Source organism: Dipodomys merriami, unplaced genomic scaffold (genome assembly GCF_024711535.1).
Source record: "Dipodomys merriami isolate MVZ:Mamm:240054 unplaced genomic scaffold, mDipMer1.0.p SCAF_49, whole genome shotgun sequence".
NCBI lineage: Eukaryota > Metazoa > Chordata > Mammalia > Rodentia > Heteromyidae > Dipodomys > Dipodomys merriami.
In genome coordinates, this window is record NW_027206057.1 from 6,804,194 (window position 1) to 6,831,883 (window position 27,690).

At 41.5% G+C, this 27,690-nt stretch overlaps 1 protein-coding gene and 1 non-coding gene across 5 annotated transcripts in view; both read right to left on the reverse strand.

Annotated features, from left to right (window-relative positions):
• Ankrd44 (ankyrin repeat domain 44) overlaps positions 1 to 27,690 on the reverse strand; it is a 300,455-nt gene that overhangs the window by 176,047 nt on the left and 96,718 nt on the right. For all 4 annotated transcript variants that reach the window (XM_069995713.1, XM_069995712.1, XM_069995714.1 and 1 more), the window contains exon 2: positions 6,068 to 6,151. In XM_069995713.1, the coding sequence (XP_069851814.1) occupies positions 6,068 to 6,151 (84 nt within the window). The remainder of the gene's footprint in view (positions 1 to 6,067; positions 6,152 to 27,690) is intronic.
• On the reverse strand, positions 12,225 to 12,331 carry LOC138809313 (U6 spliceosomal RNA). Its single transcript, XR_011366787.1, has one exon. It is a non-coding gene; the product is annotated as a U6 spliceosomal RNA (small nuclear RNA).

The window sequence follows — 27,690 nt, forward strand, 5'->3', positions numbered from 1 at the left end:
CCATGTAATTGTAACCCCTCTGTACAGTATGTTCACAAATAAAATTAAATTAAATTTTTAAAAAAAGACATCTTTGAAGGTATTCAAACAGAGTAAAATTGAGCCTTTACTAGGTGTTAGGTGATAGTAAAGATCATTGTTACTTTTATTGTAATAATGAGTAAACAGGCTGGGGATGAGACCTAGTGGTAGAGTGCTTACCTACCATTCATGAAGCCCTGGGTTCAAATCCTCAGTACCACATAAACAGAATAAGCCAGAAGTGGAGCTGTGGCTCAAGTGGTAGAGTGCTAGCCTTAAGCAAAAGAAGCTCAGGGACAGTGCCCAGGCCCTGAGATCAAACCCCTGGACTGACCAAAAAAAAATGAGTAAATGTATGTATGTGTGTTTCTATTAGTGATACTTTTTAAAAGAAATCAACGCCATGGGTTTACTGTCATGTGGAACGCACAAATCTTAGAACTGTAGTCACAGCTGGAAGACCCTTTGTAGATCACCTAGTCCATGTATGGGAAGAAGGTTCAATTTACTTGTCAACTTCAATTTACTAATCTTACATTGAGGAGAAACTGTGAAGACAAACATTCAAAAGAAGGTAAAAGATGTGAAAAGTTAATAATGTTGGTCAAGGGCACAACATCTGTGCTCCTACAGGTCATCTTTATCAGTCTAGTGGTTGTGTAGAGAGCTTCCTAGCTGTGAATTAACTAACCAAAGAGGGATATACCACAAAACCAAAAACGCTGGACATGAAAACACACACAGAAGTATGAGAGAAGGAAGGAAAAAAATTAGGTCCTTAGTAACAAGTGTAGATTAGTGATAAAGCTCTGCATGCGTAATGCCTTTATTCCAATCCCCACTACCTGTCCTCAAAAAAAGAAAATCTAAGTGAATGTACTGAGGTAAAGAAAGAAAAGCAAAGGCTGAGAAGGAAGAAGATAAATTCTGTCTTCTAAGTTACAGGTGACTCCTTCATCATATCTTTCCCTTCCTTGACATTTAAAATGGACTTGTTAAGGGGCTGGGATGGTGGCTCAGTGGTAGAGCACTTGCCTTGCATGCCTGAGGCCCTGGGTTCGATTCCCCAGCACCACATAAGCAAAAAGAAAAAAGCCGGAAGTGGCGCTGTGGCTCAAGTGGTAGAGCGCTAGCCTTGAGCTGAAGAGCTGAGGGATAGCACCCAGGCCCAGAGTTCAGGCCCCACAACCGGACCCAAAAAACAACAACAACAACAACAACAACAAATAAATGGACTTGTTAACTATTTTGCCTTCCTCCAGAAACTCACCTGGAGGCTTAGAGTTCCAATCTTTAAGTGTCATCACCCATCAATCTATGCCACTTCTCCTAAATGACCTAGTCCATCTCCAACCAGTTAACCTTCGGAATGTTGGAAATGTTCCAAACAGAACTAAACCCCTGTCTTATCCATCCGTCAGAGCCGGACAACAAGAGACAGTTCAACACGGTCAACATGCCCAGTAAACATGGATCAGATGACCTCCTTTATAAACATCTGACTGAAAGGACAGGTCTGCCAGAAGGGAAAGCACTATCTTCTCCCTATGGTATTCCTGGCCCTTAGCACAGAATCGACGCTCAGTACTCAACTGTAAGTGAACAAGACACCCCACAGACAGATATGTGGAATTATTTGTATTCCCTAAAATAATGTAAGACCAGGAATCAGTGTGGTCAAAATTACTGATTATTGGACAAAGTCCATATTTTCTGATTCTTCAGTGGCACATAGCTATACCCCCTTGTGGCTGGGTATAGCCACATGACAGATCGCTGACCAATAGAATGTGAGCCCATGTGATACACCACTTCCAAGCCAACCCATAAAAATGTTGCCACACTTTTTCTCTGGGCTCTTTGTTTCCTTCCTGGCCAACTAGACTGTAGATGGCCCCTCCAGTGACCTTAGATGCCACATTGTCTTACCTGGGACCCTATAAGGCATGAGACCATTTGTATAAACAGTTTCTAAGAGAACTAAATTCCTTGTCTCATACATCCATCAGACACTGAGGTATGTTACAATGTTAACCTAGCCTAGTTGACCATGTTATAATGGCAAACCTAGACAAGTAGTTCAGTGGTGCACCGGGGTCACAATTAAGTTAAGCAATTCTAATCTTTACCTGCCAGCAACTGCTTGACGCTTTTCAAGAAGTGACTAGTACAATCTCTTGGCGAACAAAAGTTCTTAACTCTTGGTTGTTGTTTTTGTTGTTGTTGTTGTCGTCCAGGGCCTTGAGCTGGCTAGACAAGTGCTACAGAGCTTTTCAGCCATGCCCCAGCCCTGAGCAGAAGTTCTAGGGATCATCAGAGAGAGAGAATAAAAAGGTCTACTGATCATCAGGAAAAGGTAGTGATCACTTTCTGGGCTGGGCCCACAAAGAGTCTGGGTGAATTCTCATAATGTCAGAACACTGAACAGTGTGCTGGCTTACCTGGGCTCCTCTCAAAATACAGGTCACACCCCACAGACCCTGGACAAATGCCCACTTGCCTTCTCAAGTTGTCTGTCCCTGGCTTTATCAGTGCTTTCTTTGCAAAAATGTCACAAAACCTTATCCTTTTGTGTGCAGTGCCAGCCAGGGAGAAGCTGCCAGAAACCTTTTCAAAAAGTCACACCAACCTACACCACCACAGAACAATAGCTCCACCATAGGACCTGCCTTCGAATAGAGCATCCCTCACTAGCCAGAGATACAACCTTAGACAGGCTTTATCTTTCAAGGCAAAGCCCCATTTCCACTGAAGATGTGCCTGACCCTTTCTGTTGTTTCTGCTGACACTGAAGACTAAAGAGGACTCTTGTCACTAATGGACTTGAGTATTTTGATAACCAAGTGATATTAGAAGAATCAGTAGCCTCATTTGTAATAATTAGAATATGCCTATCAATCTACAAGTAAACACAATGGAGAGTAAAAGACAAATGCTTTATTCTTGGACATGATTAATTAAACAGCACTCTAAACATTCACACAGTGTGACCAAAGGAGGATATTCTTAGGAGAGGATCACAAAGGCTCAAAAGTTATGCACATATGATCATATAAAATCATGCTTATCAAAATGCACTCCAAGAAATGGAAACAAGAGGTCTTTATTGTAGGAAGTGGCGCTGTAGCTCAAGTGGTAGAGCGCTTGCCTTGAGCTGAAGAGCTAAGGGACAACACCCAGGCCCAGAGTTCAAGCCCCACGACCGACAAAAAAAAAAAAAAGAGGTCTTTATTGTACTCTTTGCAGTTCTTCTTTTTCTTTCCTCTTTTTTTGGTTTATTCTCTTTTGTCACTGTATTTTATTTCTGTACCCTTTGTTTTATATATACGTCTATCTGATTTGGGGAGCGGCAGGGGAAGCACAGAAACAGGGAGACAAGGGGTGAACCAATTCAACAGTGATACTCACTAGACACTATGTTGGAAATGAACTATACAACTTGGGGGCAGGAGAGAAGGGAGAGGAAAAACTAGGAGAGAGTGGGGAAGGGGTGGCACTGTTCAAACGGAAATGTACTCTTTACCTGACTGATGTAACTGCAATTCCTCTCTATATCACCGTTACAATAAAATTAAATTTTATAAAAAGAATCAATAGTAAGTATGTACTCCACATAATTATTTGTTCAACCTAGATCTTGGAAATGATTAAAAGGGTAAATTACTCACTAACACTTTTTGCCTTTGTTTAGTGCAGGTTTGTTTGTTTGGAAACCTTCCAGATTCTATGGTTCTTTCATCTTTTGGTGGGACAAACCCTTCAAAGAATCTGATGAAATACCTTGAGCCTTTTCATAGAAAAACATATAAGGTGAACAAGTGCATGCATCTATTACACACAGTTCAAGGGCCTGTAGTTGCCTTGTTCAACCACTCATCCAGGTAGATGGACCCCCTACAGCAGGAAGTAGAACACTGCTTCGATAAAAGCCAGAAAGTAAGTATTTGGGACTTCACAGGCCACAACATAGGCTCTTTTCTCCACTATTTTAGTTCAACTGCTACAGTGCAAAATCATGTAACATGTAAATGACAGGCATGGCTGTGTCCCGCAAAACTTAGAGTCACGGGTATCTAAATTTCATATTCACATCACATCACAAACTATTATTTTTCTCTTATCTTTTTGGAGTTTTTTATTGTTATTGTTTTTTGTGGGGTTTTTTTTTGGGGGGGGGGGGTCTGGTCGTGGGGCCTGAACTCTGGGCCTGGGCGCTGTCCCTCAGCTCTTCAGCTCAAGGCTAGTGCTCTACCACTTGAGCCACAGTGCCACTTCCGGCTTTTTTCTTTTTGCTTATGTGGTGCTGAGGAATCAAACCCAGGGCCTCATGCATGCAAGGCAAGCACTCTACCACTGAGCCACCTTCCCAGCCCCAGTTTTTTATTGTTATTATAAAGGTGATGTGCAACAGGGTGACAGTTACATAAGTCAGGTAATGAGTACATTTCTTTTTGGAAAATGTCACCCTTTCCCTCACTCTCCCAGTTTTTCCCCCCTGTCCCCACCCACAAGTTGTATAATTCATTTTTAACATAGTGTCTAGTGAGTGCCACTATTGCATTTGTCCATGCTTTGTCCCTCCATTTCTGTCCCCCTCTTAACCCTCCCAAAGACAGATAAATGAATAAACAAGACAAAAAGGAAAGAAAAAACAAAAACTGCAACAAAGAAGAAAACCTCTTGTGTCCATTTCCTGGAGTTTATTTCAATAAATATTATTTTATATGATCAAACGCACATGGCTATTTCACCTTTGTGTTCCTCTCCTAACAGTACCCTCTTTGGTTTCACTGTGTGTGAATGCCCAGAGTCCTGTGTACTTTCTCACATCCCAGTGTATTTTAGCTTCCACATATCTCTTGTATTTTCTTTAATATTAAAAAAAAAAGCTGGGCACGGTGTTACACACCTGCAATCCCAGCATTTCGATGACTGAAGCAAGAGGATTATGAGTTCAAGACCAGCCTAAGCTCCATAGCAAAACCCTGTCTTAAAAAGTTGAAAACATAATATCTATAAGTAAATAGATAAAACCCAACATAGCTGGCAGCCCACAAGCAAGCAGGAGATAGAACATAAATTTCTAATCCATGTTGTAGAACCTAGATTCCCTACCCTGGAAAAGAAAGGCAATGCAGGGCTGGGAGGTGGCTCAGTGGTAGAGCGCTTGCCTTGCATGCATGAGGCCCTGGGTTCGATTCCTCAGCACCACATAAACAGAAAAAGCCGGAAGTGGTGCTGTGGCTCACGTGGTAGAGTACTCCTTGAGCTGAAGAGCTGAGGGACAGTGCCCAGCCCAGAGTTCAGGCCCCACAACCAAAAAAAAAAAAAAAAGAAAGGCAATGCAGTTTTACTTTCACTGGGACTGTTCACTGAGGTTTAGCACTCTTTCCTCTAGTTATGAATGCATACTCCAAACCACAGCAGGAATCACATAAAGAAGTATGGCAGATATCCCCAAATACTGATGCTGCTCTTTTTCTATCATGGTCATTAACATATCTTCTGCTATAACCTTTTCAAAGGTGTTGATAAAATAAGAAATATATATTGCCAGGCACTGATGGCTCATACCTGTAATCCTAGCTATCAGGAGGCTGAGATCTGAGGATCACAGTTCAAAGCCAGCCCAGGCAGGAAAATCTGTGAGACTCTTATCTCCAATTAACCACTAGAACACCGGAAGTGGCGTTGTGGCTCAAGCGGTAGAGCACTCGCCTTGGGCTGAAGAGCTGAGGGACAGTGCCCAAGCCTAGAGTTTAAGCCCCACAACTGACAAAAAAAAAAAAAAAAATAGATATATAGATATATATAGATATATATTACTATATGTCAGATTTGATTTTTAACATTTGGCAATGTCGTTCAGTATAACTGGTTGCCTTTCTAACCCTCTGTATTTTATTGCATGGATTTACAAGCAGTATTTTAAGAGGTAGTCCGAAGCTTTCACTGTCTTCTGAAGGGTTCTATAGTATTGAAAAAGTTAAGCATCTGGTTTGCCCACGTGAAAAGGCCCGGGCAGCAAAGCCTCAGCACTGCTTACCAAGGCATTGACATCTTCGGTTTTATGGATGAGCATCCTTATCTCCTCTGGATCACCACTGAAGATTGCCTGAACCAGCGGTGGCTGCAACACAAAATGGGAATGAAAACCACATTAATACATTTGATCACATTCAGACCTGCAAACCAGGTACCAGTGGCTCATGTCTGTAATCCTGGCTACTAAGGAGATTGAGATTTGAGGATCACAGTTCAAAGCCAGCCCAGGGAGGAAAGTCTGTAAGAGTCTTATTTCTAATTAACCACCAAAAAGCCAGAAGTGGAGCTGTGGCTCAACTAGCTAGCCTTTAAAAAATTAAAAAAAAAACAAAACAAAAAACTTCAGGGACAGCACTGAGTTCAAGGCCTAAGACTGGTATGTTTGTGCATACACACACACACACACACACACACACACACTCTCTCTCTCTCTCTCTCTCTCTCCAGATCTACAGTAAGGAGTTTAACAATTATCAATGGACAAATAAAATAAGTCACAGACCTAGTTATATCTGGTGAGGGGTTATTAACATGTAACAGATTACATCCATTGCTGACTTAAGTGGGATGACAGCAGGTGAAGGAGCAAGGAGCAAGAGGCCACTTCTGACTTGTTACGGAACCCATTTATATTACAGAGACCTCATAGCAGAAGGATCTACAAAGGAAAACACAGCTGGAAGAGCAACACACTGTTCTGGGGCAGGAGGAGAGGGTCACGGCGCAGGTGTGCAATGTCTGTAAAAGGGTATTCCAGGCAGAGGGAGTGGAGGATGCAAAGGTGTGGCTATGCCAAGAAGCTGCTGTGTTAGACCCAATCATCAAATCTGGTGACTGGAGTGGGGGGTGAAAAGGGGAAAGTAGTGGGCATGAAGACTGAAGTGGGACTCCCCTGGTAAAGAAGCCTGTTCACAGTCAGCTCCACTAGATCCTGCCACAGTGAGCCCATTTCCCCATGTGTAGCCTGGGGTGAGCAACCCCCTACAGGACTGCTAGGATCAAGTAAGATAGTTCAGAAAACTTCTGTGAGCATACAACCTTACACAAATTGGGCACATGTAAGTCCTGGTGAGCCACTTAGGTAATGGCAGCTGCCCAAATTTGTTTCACCACAAAAATCATCAAGATGTTTATCAAACTAATTTTACCAGAGTATTGGTGGCTCACATCTATGATCCTAGCTTCTCAGGCAGCTGAGATCTGAAGATCGAAGTACAAAACCAACTGGGCAGAAATATCTATGAAACTCTTTTCTCCATTTAATCAGCAAAAGCTGGAAGTGGAGCTAAGGCTCGAGTGGGAGAGTGCCAGTCTTCAGCAAAAAAGCCAAGTGAGAGTATAAAGCCCTGAGTTCAAGCTCCACTACTGACATGCTCAAACACACACACACACACATAAACACAAAGAGAACAGATAAGTAGGTAGGTAGGTAGCTAAGTAGATAGATAGATAGATAGATAGATAGATAGATAGATAGATAGATAGATAGATAGATAGATAGATAGATAGATAGATAATTCCCAGATAACTTTCCTAAGAATATTGATTTATAGCACATCTGAATTGGGGATTTCCAATAAGTTACCACTTAATTCTTAGGAACACATGGCAAACACCAGCCTAAGGTGTTATCATCATCTATTTGATTTCTCCCTGTGCTATGTACTTGGGAATCTTAAGTGTTCATTTTTCCCTGAAAAATCTTACTTTTCCTTCTTACTTTCTTGATGTGTTAATTATGGGTTTGGATAATGTGTATTGTTAGTTTGGGGGACCAATATCAATATTCTCAGTAAGGTGTAACCACAATTTCTTGAGGAAACACTATGTAAAACATGTTAAATTGCAGATGAATATTACAACATGCTCAAAATTTGTCCATTGGGCCCTATCATACAAGGTTTCAGCAAATGGACAAACATACATATTTTTCCCATATGCTCTAAGTTGCACTTTGTGCCAAGGTCTAGTGCCAACAGCTAAGTAGCAAGAAAGATGTCTTGAATAAATCAAAAAGAAAAGTTTCTCATAGGTTCAGTCTTAACTGGTTACTCTTCTATTGGTTCAGTCTGAGCTGGTTTTACTATCTTCTATTGGTTCTGTCTGAGCTGGTTACTCTGTTTTCTGTTAGCTCAGTCTTAGCTGGTTATTCTGTCTCAATACAGGACCATCTTTTCACATTCTTGCTAACTCCCTCCTAACCCAGGCTCCAGGTCAACTATGTTTATCTTTCCATAATTCTGCCTTTGTGCCCATAGCCAAGCACCCGTGTATGCATTTCTGCCTTGTTAAAGAGAAAAAAAATTTTTTTTAATGCCAATAGCCACAGGATGACATGTAGAGGCAGAGTCTGGCAGGCTTTTAGTATTAAATCAACAGAGATCAATCAACGAAAAGTTGAGAAGTAAAGGTTCCAAGGCACAAGCCCAGCCCTGGTGTGCATGCACCACCAGTTAGTCACTTGGAGGGAACACAGCAAGATGTACAAAGCCTCTCCCTCCTGCGTGAAAGGAATGTGGAGAGATACTCTGTAACATTCATCAGGTCCTCCTGCTTCTCAAGAAAGGCAAGCCTCCAATCTGGCTGGAATGTTCCCAAGGAGAGCTACCCTGCTGCAGCTGCCAGGGAAGGATGCCAGCACAGTCCCTTAGCAAGAAGAGAGGTGCACGGAGCTTCTCATCCCCTTGAGACCATCTCTGCTCAAAGCAGTTTTGTTAGCTCGCTGTCAACATGCGAACCGACAGTGAGCTGCTGTTCTTTCTGCAGTGCAGTGGCCGCAGCACGTGCTCATATACCCACAAGGGCATGTGTAAGCATTGCACAAATACATGTCTACGTGTGTGCACACGAGGAGATATGTGGGGACTCAGCTACACCCCTCCCCGTGAAAGCACAGACAGGCAGCTCTGAGTCCAGTGTGCCATGTGGACAACACACCACCACCATCCTCACACTTGGGAAGCAAGCATCATGGAACTCTGAACCAGACCTTCACAGATAACACTTTGCTGAACCAAAAGTTGTGTGCTTGCATGGACACAATTCTTGGACTACATTATCAAGACTCTGGAGAAAGTTGTGATTTGATTGATTGGTTGGTTGGTTGGTTGATTGGCTGAGTGACTGATTGCACTGGGGTTTGAACTCAGGCCATTGTACTTGTAAAGCAAGTGCTCTATCACTTGAGCCATACAACAGTTCAGTTTTGTTTTATTTTATTTTGTTAATATTATGAATTGTTTGTTTCTCCCTCCACTTCACCAGTAAGATATGACCAGAGAGCACGCTGGCATTCCCTTTCATCCAGTCTTGCTGCTTTCTTTTGTTCCCCCAGGTAACCTGAGATAAATACTTGGAAAAATGATATAGCTAGCTGTCTCCATTACATTATCTTTAAAAAGGGAGATAATCTATATCTCTAAAAAGGGAAGATAGTACAAAAAAAAAGGAGATAGTCTAATTATATTTGTTCACAAGTGTCAAGAACTTGTATTCTATTATCCATGAATCTGGCAACCATTAGAACTTTTGCCACTTTCTCTTTAACCTTGATAAATCTTTTTTTTTTTATTGTGAGAATACTGTGCAGAGGAGTTACAATTACTGGGCAAGATAACAAGTACATTTCTTATCAAGCATTGTTGCCTCCTCTTTGATTCCTTTTCCCATCCCTTCCCATACTCCTCCCCTCCCCCCATCCTCCACCAAAGTTGTAAAATTCGTTTTTTGACATAATGACTTGTACATCTCATTGTTGCAATGGGTCCACCTGTATCCCTAGTTAAACGATTTATTTTTGCCCTTCCCCTCCACAAATTATATCAACATCAAATACAGTGAAAGCATAGGTTATAACGTGGGGAGGGACATATAAAGCAACATAGAAATCATCTTATAAGTATGTTAGAAACAATTGCATGAAAGGAAAAAAAAACATTTGAATACTTGTCTTGGGGTTCATTCCCCTAACATCAACTTATCTGACCTTTTCTGCTTGACTCAGACATATACTAGTTATTGCAAATAAGGGAAACCATGGGACCTATGTTTCTTTGGGCCTGGCTTACTTCACTTAATATAATTTTTTTCCAAGTCTTTCCATTTCCTACCAAATGGGGCAATGTCATTCTTCCTGATGGAGGCATAGAATTCCATTGGGTATATATACCACATTTTCTTGATCCATTCATCTACTGAGGGGCATCTGGGTTGGTTCCATATCTTAGCTATGGTAAATAATGCTGCAATAAACATAGTTGTGCTGGTAGCTTTAGTGTGGTCTTGTTTGTAAATATTTGGGTAAATGCCCAAAAGTGGGATTGCTGGGTCATAGGGGAGATCTATGTGGAGTCTTTTGAGGAACCTCCATACTGCTTTCCAAAGTGGTTGAACAAGTTTACATTCCCACCAACAATGTATAAGGTTCCCTTCTGTCCACATCCCCTCCAGCATCTGTTGTTATTAGAGTTCTTGATTATAGCCATTCTAATTGATAAATCTTAAAAGCAAAGCCTGACTTAGTATTCATGGGTAGAGTACTACCCCTTATCTATGGTTTACTGTTCATGGATTTTGGTCAATTGCAATGGACTATAGCCCAGAAATATTAAACAGCAAAATTCCAGAATAAATAATTCAGGAGGTTTAAATTATGCACTGGTGTACCTGGGATGTCATCCTCCTACTGTCTAATATATACTTAATGTACATGTGACCTGTTCTTTAGTCGCTCAGCAGACATCTCTGTAACCAGATGCACTGGCATTGCAGCACCCACATTCAACTGTCCTTCACTTATAATGGCCCCAAGTCACAAAAGTAGTGTAGTGTAGCTGGAGGGGTTTTTTTGTATTTTTTTTTTGTTTTTGTTTGTTTTGCCAGTCCGGGGTCTTGAACTCTGGGCCTGGTCTCTGTCCCTGAGCGTCTTTTGCTCAAGGCTAGTGCTCAACCACTTGGGCCACAATGCTACTTCCAGCTTTTTCTGAGTAGTTTATTGGTAGTAAGAGTCTCATGGACTTTCCTACCCTGGCTGGCTTCAAACCATGATCCTCAGATCTCAGCCTCCTGAGTAGCTAGGATTATAAGCATGAGCTACAAGCTCCTGGCTATGCTGGAAACTTTATTATATCATTATAATAATGTATTTTACTATCTGTTGCTATAGTTAAGCTCTTACTGTGCCTAATTTTTATTAAATTTTATTATAAATAACTACCTATGCTTATGATTTTAAAAAGTGTAATGGATACAGAGTTTGATACTGGGCTGGGAAGGTGGCTCAGTGGTAGAGCACTTGCCTTGCATGCATGAGGCTCTGGGTTCGATTCCTCAGCACCACATAAGCAAAAAGAAAAAAGCCAGAAGTGGCGCTGTGGCTCAAGTGGTAGAGTGCTAGCCTTGAGCTGAAGAGCTGAGGGACAGCGCCCAGGCCCAGAGTTCAGGCCCCACGACCGGACCCAACAACAACAACAACAAAAAAACAGAGTTTGATACTATGCATGGTTTCAGGCACCATTGAAGGCTTTAGATTCTATTCCCTGTAGATAATCAGGTACCGCTCTATTTCTTTTTGAAGTTTACATATTTCAGCACTAGTATGTATGATATGGGGGAGTGTTATATGTAATTGTAATAGAATGAAAATTCAGTAAATGAGGGGGTCTAAATGGTAAAAAATGAAGTAGCAGGAAAAAGAAGGGAGAAGCTTAAGAGAGGCTCTATACTTTTTAAGTATATTAATTGGTTTTAGTTACAGCATGCTTAGCAGCTGTAGACCAGAACTGACTGTCATGTGCTGTGAATGTTGGCACTGATTTTTGAGTAGACTCAGAAGGCAGAAGAGTATTTCCTGGGACTAATTTACCCATGGCAGAAGTGGGATGTATTTGAACGGAACTTGTCTTCCAGTATTACTAACCACTAGCCTTTCCATCTTTCCCAGGCATGTGGACAGCTACACTTAGAATTTGTTATCTGCCAACCTGATGACACTTGACCTTTCAAAGAAGTGCAGAGCAGAAAGGCTCCTTGTATTTGATAGCCATTAGAAATTTTGTAGCAACTCCACCAAGACTGGGAAACAAAATCTTATCAGCAGAAATTCATTTCTCTACCCTTCTTCCTTGCTAGCCCATGCAATGTAGTTTTTTTCTTCTGTTTTAAATAGGGAATGTGTCACAAATTTACATGTCATCCCTGCACAAGGTCCATGCCAATCTTCTCTGCATCGTTCCAATTTTAGTGTATGTGCTGCCAAAAAGAGTACATCTTTTTCATTTTTATTCTCACTCATTGAGGGAAAAACTGGAAATAGTCTTGATTTCAAAAAACAAGACACTAAATCAAATACTAGTGATGCATTGTTCTCAAACTCAGAAGTCGAGTTCCATTTCCACTAGGGGGAGCAAGATGGTAATTTGTTACCTGAGATATGTACCAGTAAAGGTAGTTGGAGGATGCATTTGATTCAAAATGTAAGAGGCCAAGCTTCCAAACAGTTCTTAGTAGTAAGTAAACACACCATCTGTGAGGAAGGAAGGAAGAGAGGGAGGAAGGGAAAAGGGAGGGAGGAAGGGAGAAGGGAGGGAGGGAGAAGGGAGGGAGGGAGGGAGGGAGGGAGGGAGAAGGGAGGGAGGGAGGGAGGGAGGGAGGGATGTGGGTGGAAGGGAGGGAGGGAGGAAAAAGAAAGAGAAAGAAGGAAGGAAGGAGGGAGGGAGGGAGGGAGGGAGGGAGGGAGGGAGGGAGGGAGGAAAGAAGGAAGGAAGGAGGGAAGGAAGGAGAGAGGGAGGGAGGAAAGAAGGAAGGAAGGAAGGAAGGGAGAGAAAGAGAAAGAAAAGGATGAGAGAAGGAAGGAAGGAAGGAAGGAAGGAAGGATACCCAACCTTCCTATTGATTCCTGAGGGTCTAGGGTTTTAAGAATTAAGATCAAACCTATCTGAACCCATATCACAGGTCCGAAAGTATCATTTTCATAATTTGAAAAATACAATTCAATTATTCCTTCCAGCCCACTTCAAAGTATGGTAGTGGTATCAGACACACTATCCATTTAGAAGTAAGTCCCACTACATGTTCTATGGAGGCATCGCATCTAGTTTGGATTACCTACTCCATCCTGATATGGCTATCTTCCCAACCCTCATCCCTAGAAAACTCCCCTAATGAAACCATTCATTTGATTTAGGCTAAAACCACTGACGATGCACTCTACTTTCCCTTTGTCAGAGCTGCAAGTTCTTTACTAGGAAGTAGATTTTGAGAGCTAAGCAGAATAACAAGGGTTGTCAGTGAGTGCAAGAACTACAGTCAATGGCGTCCCAGAGGCCTCCAGAAGATGCTCCAGTACTGCATTATACACTCTGCAGTGTTGCTTGTCTTTTTCTAGTTCAATTGGGTCAAAATTGAAAAAGCAAGCATCTTATACTATAATAAAAAAATGGATATTGGGAATCACTCAGTAGCCAAAAGGGAATCATGATTTTTCCCAAACAGCTGTCCATACTTGAGCAACTCTGAATACAGTGTCATTAAAGCTTGTTATTAGCAGCTCATCGCTGATGCAGCAATATCCTGACCATATGAAACCATCAGCCCAGATGAACAAGCCGAAACACTTCATTAGGAAACAACTGGTTTTTGTAGGCGGCAGCACTTGCATCTTTGAAAAAGGATAATAAAAAATGTATCCAAGTTACTAGGTTTAATGACCGATACTTTGTTAGCTCTGTTCATGTGGGTCCTGCTGTGTGATCCATTACAAGGATGTCATTAACTGCTTCCTGAATATAGATCACTCACGTGGGGAGAAGTGCATTCCATTGTAGGAAGATAATGACGATCATAAAACCAAAACCTTGTTCCCTTAAGTATCACTGTACAGAATGCTGAGCCCTCGGTGTGACTAAGAAACTTGAGGGAATGCGTGGCATTGGGATAGATGAAAGTGCGGGAGAGCGACGGAAGAGATAATAGCACTGGTCAAGAGGCATTGTGCACATAAATGTAATAGCACTGGTCAAGACGCATTGTGCACATAAATGAATGTGTTAAACTGAAATCCCTTTGTAAAATTATTTAAAGAAAATTTTTAACAAACAATAGATCTTTGTAAACATTCTTTTAAATTAGAGAATGAGGCAGGGCTGCATATCTGAAAGTGTTTCTTACTCTGGTGTGGTGGTGTCTGCCTATAATCCAAGCACTGAATGAGGAGTTTGAGAATCGCCTAGAGTACTTTACAAGGCTCTCTACCTACAAATAAGTAAGTAAATAAATAAGGAAGGAAAAAATGTCTCCTACAAGATATGCTGCATAATCAAAATTTTAAATAATTCCAATTATTTTCCTAATGCAGAAAAAGCATAAAATTCCAAGTAACAGTAGCACACACTCTCTCCAAGTAGCTACTTGTTAACTGCAGGCTTAAACACGATGAAAATAAAACACATTTAATCAGAAAATGGGGGAAATTAATTCATTACCTAACCTCTTCCAGAATGAGAACAGCACCTATCATCAACCCTACAATGGGCATAGGGGCCAACTGCCCGGTTTGAGGAACAACCACCCCCACTGTTGCTTCTTCCTTTCCTGAGGTTCTCCATAGCCCTTCTTTGCTCTTTAATGCTACTCATTGGATCTAGTTTCATTGGAGGATAGCTAAGCCAAGGGAAAATGAAGTCCAGGAAAGTCAACTTTACTACCAGTTACTCACAGGAGATAAGGCAAAAAGGAAATGATGAAATGATAGTATCAGTTCAGTTGAAATCTGGAGGCAATGACCTATGTTCTCTGTATTTACCATAGTAAGGAGATCAATGCCATCATCTCTGGCTCACATAGGATTAAATCCCCGTTACCGATTCCTCATTGATAAAAAAGGGCTAACATAACCTTTTTTATAAGATATGCTAATGCGACTGCATAATACACACAATTTTGATAACATATAATAATGGACCTTCAGAAGCCCAGTGAGTACTAAAGTAGAAATATTTTACTGACTTTGAGCTCAAACACCTTGAAAGACAAATATATTTATATCCATCCTACAAAGGGGATAAATAAAGATCTGGGAGGTTTTCCTTTTAAATTATAGAGCAAATCAGCCAGACTAGAATGATAATCCACTCAAACCATCTCTCAATCAGACAGTCCTTCTTATTGAGAGAGATGTCACCAGGAGGAGAAAGAGAGATCAAACTGAGCCTGATTTGGTCTTGCTACAATTGAGCAACCTTAAAAATGTCATACAGCTTCTCTGTAAGTCAGAAGTCTACTCTATGCAGCCAGAAAATAGTCCACTTCCTGAACTGATACACCTCTGAGACTAATAAAAATGCACCATACATCTACCACAGTTGCTTGGTGGGATTTGAGGCTTACTATGAAGATTATCATAAACATCTATAGTGACACTTTGATGATCTCCTGGTAGTTATGGAAAAATGAATCCTGTTGGGAGCTGTGAGGGAGGCAAATGACTTACCAATCAATAACAGAGTTAACTCTACAATCTGACTCTCTTAGACTGGTACTTTTTCTCAGTGCCATGTTTAATATAATTTTACACAGTATAATGTCAAGCTTTCAATCTCAGTTTGAATATAACCCCTAAGAAGAAATACTATATACCTTATGACCTACTAAGGATAAAACTACCATATCTAGCATATAATGTCTATAATATGTGTATATTTACACTACATAGTAGTTATATATACATATATACTCTATAAATGCTATACATAATGTTAATTAACATGAAATCACTTCTTGTGAACTGAATAATTTATAATTTTACAAAAATAACCAAATAACAACAGGAAATAAAACCTTTAACAATTTCTCAAGGCTGGGAGCTGGTGGTTCACGCTTATAATCCTAGCTACTCAGGAGGCTGAGATTGGAGGATCGCGGTTCCAAGCCAGCCCGGGCAGAAGAGACTGTGAGACTCCTATCTCCAATAAACCACCAGAAAACCAGAAGTAGCGCTGTAGCTCAAGTGGTAGAGTGCTTGCCTTGAGCTGAAGAGCTGAGGGACAGCGTCCAGGCCCAGAGTTCAAGCCCCACGACCGACCAAAAAAAAAATTCTCAAAAGAGGAAGCTTGAAGAAATATTTATTATTGCTCTTTTTTGTTTCTCTTAATGATGCTGATAAATATCAATACAAACACAACCCAGTCTACATAAACTAACCTCTAGGGTTCATTTTGCTCCTGCTCAAATTAACAGAGAGAGAGAGAGAAAGAGAAAGAGAGAGAGAGAAATAGACAGATACTGTATATATTACATAATATATATGCATATAGTTGTTATGTACATGTGTATGTTTCTGATAATAGTTGTTTTCAGAGAAATAACAACAAAACATCCTTAGCAAAAGTTAGAAAAAAGGGCTAAAGTCTTCAAAAGGTCGGGGGTGGAGGGAGGGGACCTTCAGTGTGGGTTTGTGTTACCAAAACATAGAGAAGGTAGGTAGGAATTATGCTAAATCTTGAAGAATGAGACCATGGAGTGAGTCTGCACTGCTGGAGAATAACAGATGAGGTTGGAAGAGTAAATAGCTAGCCTGGAGAACGCCATGCGGGCACACAGAGATTTAACCTGATCTTGTGGAGAAACAGGAACTGGGGTCTTGAGCAAGAGAAAGGAATGGAGCTTTCACGAGTATGTAATCAGCCACAAGTGCACACTGAGCACTGGACATGGACAGATTGGAGGTAAAGGCCCAGCTAAAACACAGATGCTGCAATCCAACTTCCTGGTCTTTCTTCTCACAGGCTCCTCAGTACAACTTAGAGGGGCACATTGGAAGCCCCAGATACTGTTTTCAGCTCTTTGATGCTGGCTCTATTCCTGGAGGCATGTTTGCCTCTGTGTCTTGGCTACTTTCCTTTCCTTTTTTTCTGTACAGCCCCAATCGCCTGCCCTTGGGACACTAATGTTTCCAGGTGAAATGGAGGTTACTTCCTTTCGTTCTGGAGTGCTTCCATTTTCTCCCCCACAGAACCTCTGCAGATGTAAGTTCTGTTTGTCAGACTTGTCACTCGATCACTGAGCTAAAGTCATAACATTTCAAAAATAGGCCACATTCAGAAAGAGAAAAGCAAAGTACAACAAGGCAGACACACTTTGCCAAGTGCCATATTTTACGGGGAACTGTTGCCAACAACGCACATCCTTCTTTTACTCAGTTGAACTTCAAACGGCTTGAGATAAAATCTAAACTTTAGATTAGTTAGCAAGACTGTTGAGGAGTTGCCCTTACAGAAAGCTAGTTTAAACAGTAGCAAAATGAATATTTGACTTAGTTTGTGTAGACTGTGTTGGGTTTGTGTTGATATTAACCAACATCATTAAGAGAAACAAAGAGCAATAATAAATATTTCTTCAAGCTTCCTTTCTTGAGAAATTGTTAAAGACTTTATTTCCTGTTGTTATTTTGATTATGTTTTTGTACAACTAAAAATTATTCGGTTCATGAGCAGTGATTTCATGTTAATCAGCATGAGCCATTCTATTGGGGCTAAAAAAAATCCATACAGCCAGATTTGTAGTTGCATTCAGTGTAATTTCTTTGTTCAGATACAAAAAGTTTTCAGTTGAAGGATGCAAAACATACACTTGTATTTTTTACTAATATATATTTGTATGCATATTTTATTAATACCTATACATACATCTCATATCACAAAAAGGTCAATTTAGAAAAAAACATATTTTTAATGGCAAAAATGACCTAATTTTCTTATGATCTCAGTAAATATAATTTTGACAACCTTAGAATTTTGAAGTTTATAAATAAGGCAATCCATGTCCTTTATGAATAATATCAACGTGAAGAATTAAAGGATATTTGTTATAAAGGAGGAAATCTCTCTATATTTGAGGGGAGCACAATTAGTAATGAGATGGATTGATTAACGTAAGTCATTCATGATTTGAGCAAACTCTAAACTGAGTTTTCTGAAGTTTGGCATCTTAGATTCTTTAAGAACACTAGAATTGCCAGGCCCTGGTGGCTCACGCCTGTAATCCTAGCTACTCAGGAGGCTGAGATCTGAGGATCGCAGTTCAAAGCCAGCCCGGGCAGGAGAGACGGTGAGACTCCTATCTCCAATAAACCACCAGAAAACCGGAAGTGGCGCTGTAGCTCAAGTGGTAGAGCACTCGCCTTGAGCTGAAGAGCTGAGGGACAGCGCCCAGGCCCAGAGTTCAAGCCCCACAACCGACAAAAAAAAAAGAACACTAGAATTTTCCAGATGCCAGTAGCTTATGGCTGTAACCCCAGCTATACAGAAGGCCGACATCTGAGCATTAAGGTTCAAAACCAGCCTAGGCAGGAAAGTCCATGAGACTCTTATTTCCAATTTACCAGCAAAAACCTAAAAGTGAGCTGTAGCATAAATCATAGAGCACTAGTCTTGAACTGAAAAAGCTAAGAGGCTGCACTCAGGCCCTAATATCAAGGCCTAGTTCCAGAAGAAAAAAAAGTAGGCCATTTTTACATCACTAATCTTTCCAAAGTTTATGACAATTTTCCTTCAAGTCCTTTTTTTCTTTGACTTTCAAAGAAATTCTTTGGAAAAGGCATGAGCAGCTAGACTCTTGCTGTGTCTCCACAATGGGGAATGAGGGACATGGACAAAATTGAGTCTCTTTCTTTGCTGTTCCAACCACTCTCCACTCTGTGGCAGTATCCAGGACCTAGATGAATGAAGGTCCCTGTTACCCATACCTACCAGGAAGAGTCACACAGAATAACACAGTGTACTATTCTGAAAAGCATCCTCAACTTCTCCACCCAAAATCATAGCCAGGTCATCTGGTGACAGAGGCCAAAAAAGAAATGATAAGGCACAGGAAGAAAGGAGCCTATGAGACTGAAAAACATTTGATAATACTGAATGGAAAAATCTTATCAAAAAGAGCAGTTGTATCATATTTCCTTGCAGAGACACTGACCCAGTTCACATTTCCTTTTCCCCCTGTATACTACCAACCTGACAAAAGATGAAAGACACATTCTCTAAAAACTCATCTAATATAGTTCAGATAACCATATTCAATTCAATAAAGCACACTGATTTTCTTAAGCAGAGGAAATTTACCAAGTTAAGCCAGGCAATCGTGGCTCACACCTAGCTACTCAGGAGACTGAGATCTGAGGATCAAGGTTCAAAGCCAGCCCAGACAACTAAGTCCATGAGACTCTTATCCCAAATGAACTACTCAGAAAAGGCCAAAAGTGGCGCTGTGGCTCAAGTGGTAGAGCACTAGCCTTGAGCACTAGCCTTGAGAAGAAGCTCAGGGACAGAACCTTGGCCGTGAGTTCAAACCCCAGGACCAGAAAAAAGAAAGGGAGGGAGGAAGAGAGGGGAAAGGAAGGAAGGAAGTAGGGAGGGAGGGAAGGGAAGAAGAGAGAAAGGAATTTATCAAGGTGAACAGGAAGTGTACAAGTACACATAGCTTGGGTTTAAGGCAATGACTGCATTAGAAGAAAGGAGGGAAAATACATGTGGCCCCCTGAAAGATGGGACCTTTGAAACAAATGCCAAAGGTTGAAGAGGATTGAAACAGAAATGGGTGGGTAGGAGGGGAGGGACGCCCCTTCAGATTGTGAAGATGCTGAAAGACTGGTAATGTACAAGGACAGTTTTGCCCAGTTGGGACACGAGAGATACAAGGGAAGCTAAGAAGTAGACACAGATCAAATCACAGAAGGCCTTGAGTGTTAGGCCAATCAATTTACTCTCTCTTCTGTAGAACTAGGGAGCCATGTGTGATTTTTGAGCAGGGGAGTGGCTTCAGGGTTGTGATCTCAGGGGATCATTCTGGAAATGGCATGTGTGATGAACTAGAAGACTGGAATGGCCTAACAAGTTAGAAGACTGTGGATAAGCGGTCCTGGGAACAGTGTATCCTCCAACTGTTCAAGGAAGCAGCTCTCTGAAGGTCAACACCAGGATGCCAAGGTTAAATACTCCATCCCCACCACCAAAGGACCAGGGCTCATCCCGCCAGGTGCATCAGCCTTTGCTGAGTCCTGCTAGATGATGCTCTCTGAGCAGATTAGCAGGGGAGCACTAGAACTTCTGTAAAGTGACTCATCATTTCTTCACTTTTGCAAACCCCTCCACTGGCTTCTCATGTTCTGCCAGGCTCTGAGACGAGAAGCTCCTGCGATACAGAAATAAGGCCAGCTCTTATCTGCATGACCTGCCACTTCCCTACCACAGAAACCAGGCTGTGGGGCTGTGTCTGAATGGAAGCTTCCCAGTCTAGATGTGGGTAAGAAGAAAATTTAACTTCTTGTCTTGAGACACAGAAACCAAACCAAACACATATGCCTAACCCAAGTACAAAGCTATCTGTGTTTCTGTATCTGTATTCTCTAACTCGAAATTTCAATCAGAGGATAAAACTCTCTTTTTTCAGTCCTGGGACTTTCTTTCTTTTTTTGGGGGGGTGGGGGTCCGGTCATGGGGCCTGAACTCTGGGCCTGGGCACTGTCCCTCAGTTCTTCAGCTCAAGGCTAGCGCTCTACCACTTGAGTCACAGCGTCACTTCCAGCTTTTTTTCTTTTTGCTCATGTGGTGCTGAGGAATCGAACCCAGGGCCTCAGGCATGCAAGGCAAGTGCTCTACCACTGAGCTACCTTCCCAGCCCTCTTTTTTCAGTCATGTAAAGTTGAAAAGCAGGATGTGTGATGGGAAAGGGACTGTCAAATGCATCCAAACCCCTGTGCAGTTCTCTTTGTCCTGTCTCAGCAGTTTTCTGTGAAAACAAAGCAAAGTCGGGAGGCTAAGGCAGGAAGGTTGTGAGCTCAAGGCCAGCCTTAGTTAAAGAGGAGGGAGAAGGAGGAGAAGAAGGGAGGGAGAGGAGGAGGCGAGAGAGAAGATGAAGGGAGGGAGGGAGGGAGAAGAGGAAGGGGAAGAAGAGGAAGAGAGAGAGAACTAAAGACAGGAAAAGCTTAATAACCCTTTCCATCAACAATGTGAAAGGCTATCATGTGTCTGTCCTTCAACATCTTTCCACATGTTCCTATAGTACATAAGAAGATACAGAAGTCAGGCGCCAGTAGCTCTTGCCTATAGTCCTAACTATTCAGGAGCCTGAGATCTTAAGATCACAGCTTGAAGCCAGCCTGGGTCAGGAAATTCTGTGAGATCCTCATTTCTAATTAATCACCAAAAAAGCTGGAAGTGGAGCTATAGCTCAAGTGACAGAGCACTAGCCTTGAGCACAAAAGTACAGGGACAGTGCCCGGTCCTGAGTTCAAGCCCCAGGATTGGCAGGCACATACACACACAGACAGACAGACAGACAGACACACACACACACACACACACACACACACACACACACACACACACACACACACACAGATACAGAAATATGATATTACATTGCAATACTGCAATTTTACTATGTCCCTCTCTTGTCATTTGTATGAATAACAAAGTGGAAGCTACCCCCAGTTAGCTAGTTCTTTACAGTTAGCTCATTTCTTTACAGCTATATAATAGTGTATAATATGAATAGATCCTAGTAGTCAATGATTCATTTCCCTATGACTGGGCATTTGGATGGTTTATAGTTTGTACCACAATTTAAAAGGTTTCTTTTACCCTTTTAACCATACCTATCCTGACCATACGTTGTACCTAGAAATGTTATCCAAGCTGAAAGCATTATCTGAGTACCTATGATACACTATTTTTATAAATACACAAAGAAGTGTGTGACATAGGCCCTTCCTCTCAGAGTGCCAAATATAGCTGGGGAAAGAATCCTGAGCCACGCAGAACAATATGACTGAGAAGGACAGCCCTGGGTTCTACCAATGTGATGCAGTAGAGGCCAAGTTTTCTCTCTGCATAATAACAGTTTGAAGAAGGAATTCCATGCTGTTTAACCTTAGTATTCTAGAAGCTTTCTCTGATACAGAAAAGGGGAGAGAAGCAGGATGAGGAAGCCAAAGTGATTTGGAGGAAGTGGGACTTAAACAAGGCCTACGAATGGCTTGAACCAATGAAGAAAAAATTGCATCTGGGATTAACAAATTGGCCAAGGCACAGCACTGGCAATGGCATGTACGTGTTCAGGACAATGACCAGAAGCAGTCCCTTCTCCAAGCCACTGCAGTCTTTCACACCCTCTCATCCCTAGCCAGACTCTTCAACAGTTGCTTATTTCTTTTATCCAGTGGTAGAGATTGAACCCAGGGCCTCATGCATGCTAGACAAACACCCTTCCACTGAGCCACATCCCCAACACTCTACCTAGTCTCTTGAAAACATAAAAAGACATAAAGAAACCCCAAGCTTAGCTAGCACAAAGCATTATAGCAAGAGCAGTTTAACACATACCACTTCTACCCAGTTTGAAAATATCCTCACATCTCTTCTTCCCTGTCCTTCCCCTGCCCTGATTTACCCTCCATATCACACACGCATGCACATACACACACACACACACACACACACACACACACACACACACACACACACACACACACACACACACACACACACACACACACACACACACACACACACACACACACAGCAGTCATTTAAGCTGTTCCTGTCCATCTGGAAAATCACATGAATAAAAACCAGAGAAAGCACTACTGAAACGTGAGTGATTGTTAAGTTAACCAAATAAACCTGAGTTCTTTCACTAAACAAAAATTTTGTTAAAATGTTGGCATTCATAGTCACTATATTCTTGGTCTTTGTAAATGGCAGATGTGTCTCTTACACCAGTGCTGAACACGTGTCTAAGAGAAAGCCTGTTAATGAACTCAGAAGCAGAAGTAAATTTGGGTGCTTTTTATCTCAAAGACAGAGGGGCGCCACAGGGAAGTCTGTGATTCTTTTTTTTTTTTTTAACCACCCCTCTCAGTCTAAAATTAGCTTTCAACATATTTTTCAAACGTTAGGAAAACAAGATTCACTCCCAAAATGTTTGAATGCCAAGTTTGAAGACATAATTTTGACAGTCATAGTGTGAAAAATAAGGGCTTTTCAAAATTATTATCTTTACTTGGTTGTACAAAGGAGTTGCCATTCAACAAAGCAGTTTATGAATATAATGCATCTTGATCAGTGTCACCTCTTGCATCATCATCCTCGATCACTATCAACCCTATCCCTTTCCTCACTTTAAAGAGCTTTTAACGGGCTGGGAAGGTGGCTCAGTGGTAGAGCACTTGCCTTGCATGCTCGAGGCCCTGGGTTCGATTCCTCAGCACCACATTAAAAAAAAAAAAAGCCGGAAGTGGCACTGTGGCTCAAGTGGTAGAGCGCTAGCCTTGAGCTGAAGAGCTGAGGGACAGTGCCCAGGCCCAGAGTTCAGGCCCCACGACCAGACCCAAAAAAATAATAATAATAAAATAAAGAGCTTTTAATAAGGACTATGAGTTGAGCTTAAATAAAACCTAATTGCTCCCTCATCTGTAGTAGACAAAATGTATCTATAAATCTATAAGTAAACACATTGGTGGTATGCAAGTAGTTACAAATGAATTAATGTATAATAAACTCTATGGAGATCCCAAATAGTACAATTTTTTTTGGAAAAACTAGGTCAAGGCCCAACAAAATCAACACCAAGAAATGGGTACTTGCAGGAGGAGGGTGGGGCCAAGGGGAAAAGGGTAGATGAATGAAGAAGAGGAAGGGAAGGTGAATTGGTCAAGAATTCAATGTGTATACCACAAAATTAAGAAAAGTAAGAGAAGGGGTAGGTTGAAGTGGGGTGAGAATGTTAAAGGGTGACACTGATCATAAACTGTTTTGCTCAATGGCATCTCCTTTGTACAACTACTTTAATAATAATAATAATAATAATAATAATAATAATAATAATAATAATAAACCTAATTGCTGTGTTTCTACTTAACAGTAGAATTTATAAAATAAAAATTTTAAGCAGCAATGCTTGATCACTGTGGCATTAGGCCAGTAACACAGATGACTAAAGTTGAAGACACAGTCTCAGAACTATCTGGTCCTGAGGCTACCTGTGGCTCCACTGGCTGTAACTTCCCTGATAACCCTCACCCTTCTCTTCACCAACACCCCCCAACACTGGCTCTACATGACATGAAGCCCCATTCAGATCTTGGCACATTAAATCTAGATTTGGGGGTGTGTACTACCCACCAAACATCAAACGCAGAAAACTGCTGCCCAGTCAATGTACAGTGTGGCCATGGTTAAGATGCACCGTAGGAAAATGATTATCGAGATCTCAGCTCCTTTATTCTGACAAAGAGGCACTCTGGGCTGCTCTTCCTGTCCCAGGGACTGAATTAGGCTTGGCCAAAACATGCAAGCAAGATCTGTTGCGATGGAAAGGGCCTGCCTGGGCATGTGGAGGCCTGCTCTCTCTTTTAGAGCTCTCTGCCAACATTTGGCATTGTGCAGCTACATTTTTGCCTCTGGAATGATGACCCATCAAGGATGTCCAAACAAGGCCACTGGAAACTACTGCTTCCTCACGAGAAAAGATGTGCTCAAAAATGATCAACTCTCCAACAAGGAGGAGATTTCATAAAGAAAAAAACTCACCAAGGAGTCTAGGCAACAGTACCGTCCCTCTGCCGAGTAGCAAGCCCGCAGAGCCTATCTTCCCAGCAGGGAAAGGACAGGACCAACCTGCACAGAGCCAGACAAAGCAGGTCACGTTTTTTAAGACCTAAAAGTAGAGATGAAAGCTGGCTAGTGGTTCCTGACTGAAATGCATATCTGAATCCCCTAGGAAATGGAGTAGCTGTCCTAGGGAAACAATGAGATTTTGTTTTGTTTTGTTTTTTGTTTTTGGCACTGAAAGATGGTCAGATAATTTTTTAAGATTATTCATAAGAATGCCAATCATAACAGCATGAAATTTAAAAGGAAACAATGTCAAAGCTGGGAAATTATTAAATAATTTAAACATACACACTCCAGGAAAGTATACTAATGGCCAACAAGCACATGAAAAGCTGCATAACATCATTAGTTGTTAGAAAATGCAACCATGATGAAATACCACTTCACAAAAGAAATGAAAAAAAAAATACAAGTGTAGGTGAGAATATGAAGAAATTAGAAGGAAAAAGAGTAGTGGCTCCTCTGATCTGGTAATTTCCCATATTTTCTATAATACCTTATTGTTTGTTTTCACTTTTTTTTTTTGGCTGGTTCTGGGGCCTTGAACTCAAGACCTGTCCCTGACCTTTTATGCGCAAGCTAGTGCTCTACCACTTAAGACACAGCTCTACTTCCAGCTTTTTGGTGACTAATTGGTGATGAGAGTCTCATGGACCTTCCTTCCTGGGCTGGCTTCAACCCATAATCCTCAGGTCTCAGCCTTTTGGGTAGGTAGGATTACAGGTGTGAGCCTTTGGTGCCCAGCTCAGATATTTTTTTATAATCTAAAGTGAAACCATTTCCAAAAGATGAGAGCACTTCACTTTCTAGAGCAGAGATAGGAGAGATAATAAGAATAATAAGAGGGGGCATGTCTAAAAGTCATGTGACAGGATGAAGTAGTCAAGTAACAAGAGAAATGGCAACTCCAGGCAGAAGACACAACATCTACCCAGTGTCATAGGAATGCTGACCACAGAAGGAAATGTAAGCCTAACAGGGAGGCTGGAGCACAGAGGTCAGGAGAAAAGTGGCAAGGCTCAGGGCAGGTGCAGAGCCCAGGCTCTCTTGCTGAGACTGTCATTTTTCCTCAAAGAAATGAGAAGTGTGTAAGGCTTCACCATGGTTAGTGACATATTCAGACTCATGTTCGTGGAAGAACAGATGCAAAAGTGTGGAGATGGTTTGGCAGGGCAGGCCTGGCAGCAGGGAGACTACATGGGGCTGTGGTATTATTTAACTATGAGGTGATGACAGTCCAAAAATGGTGGCAGGGCAGATGCTGTGGCACGGACTTGACATGCATTTGTTTATTTGTTCATTCCTTCAGTTCATAGAAGCACTGAGCCTTTGTTATATGTGGGCAACTCTGCTCACTCCAGACATAGCGGATGAACCAAAGCAAACACAATCCTCCTGACATGGGATTTTACCCTATGAACCTTCTTTAGGCATGAGATGCTGGCAGAAGTCCTTCCTAAGTATTAATATACAAAAAGCACATTGAAGACTCTAATAATATCTTATGTAAAAAATCATATCATAAAGCATTCAAGACTCTTCAGAATTCTGTTCCTAACTTAGGGAAATGTAAACCAGACTGTCCACTCACAGTGTATTTCATTTTTGGAAAATAAGAAACTATCTGTGTTTTAATTCATTAGGCTCGAATAGAAATGATTCCTTTTTTTTAATGGGTGGAAAAGTCAGGCTCACACTTGTAATCCTGGCTCCTCAAGAGGTTGAGATCTGAGGATTGCAGTTCAAAGCCTGCCCTGGCAGGAAAGTGTCATCTGCAATTAACCACCAAAAAGCCAGAAGTGGAGGTGTAGTTCAAGTGGTAGAGAAAGTTTCCTATAACTTTCTAGGTATCATTTTTACTCTGGATGTTCAGAAATGTTGGAGATTTGTTGAGCATTGCAACTTTCTTCTGTCTGAGTAGCCCCACAGAAGCTTCTCTAAACCAAAGTGGGACCTCAGTCTGCCCACAAGTGCCCTGTGGGTAGATGCTTGGCACAGGTAAAAGCCTATACATTCCAAGGTGCTTGGACCAACTGGAGGCCAAAGAGAAAGCTGGCTGGTTTTTCCCTGGTTCTGGAAAAGACTGAACTGATTATTCAACCCAGTTCTTCCATCACCCCAGGAGAGAGATGGGGATTAAACAAAACTTCTGGTAAGAGCTGTTAGCCCTTTAATTTCAAATATCCAAAGAATAATTTGGCTTCCCAGTGGGAGAGGTGAGTGGGCAAAGCTAAGCCACACCACACACCAGGTACCTTATTTTTCAAGAGTAGTTTCCATGTAATGCTTTCAAATAGGTTCTACTGGTAACCTTAGAGAATAATAATTTCAAGCCCCATGGAAGTGACCCATTTTCTCCAGGCTGTTTGTCTGCCTTCCTCTGAACATAGTGAGATTCATCCATTAAGCTTTCTGAAAAATAAGCATTTAGGATACAGGCAAAGAGGATGTAATAGCCAATACCATTAGAGGCAGCCCTTTCTGCCACTCATGTGATTCATGACAGCAAGTTATTTCCTTACCTCTGGCTCCACTTCTCAGAGACCAGAGTAGGTAAGGGGGCCTGAGCCAGTTCTTTGAATGGGCCAAATCCTGATGTTCTTTATGGATTTCAAAACTCAAAACCATGACGGCATGAAAAACGCTTAAACATTTGTGTGAATACACTAATAACAAAACAAATATGGTATTTATAGATAACCACAGAAAACAAGTGTTAATTGGCGTCATGCTTCAGCCCTACTGAATTATTCTCTGGAGTAAACTCAACTTGAAAACATCTTCTTGGATTCCCTAACTGCTTTCAAGTGGGAGAACAAAGAAACAGAGGAGTAGCAGAAGGAATCAGTGACCAGAAAGCTGGAGAAATGCATGACAAGCATGTAGGTCTCTATGTCTCTAGCAGACATCACTAATCAAGCACAACACTCTTCATTTCCAAGTAGACACAACCTCAGAA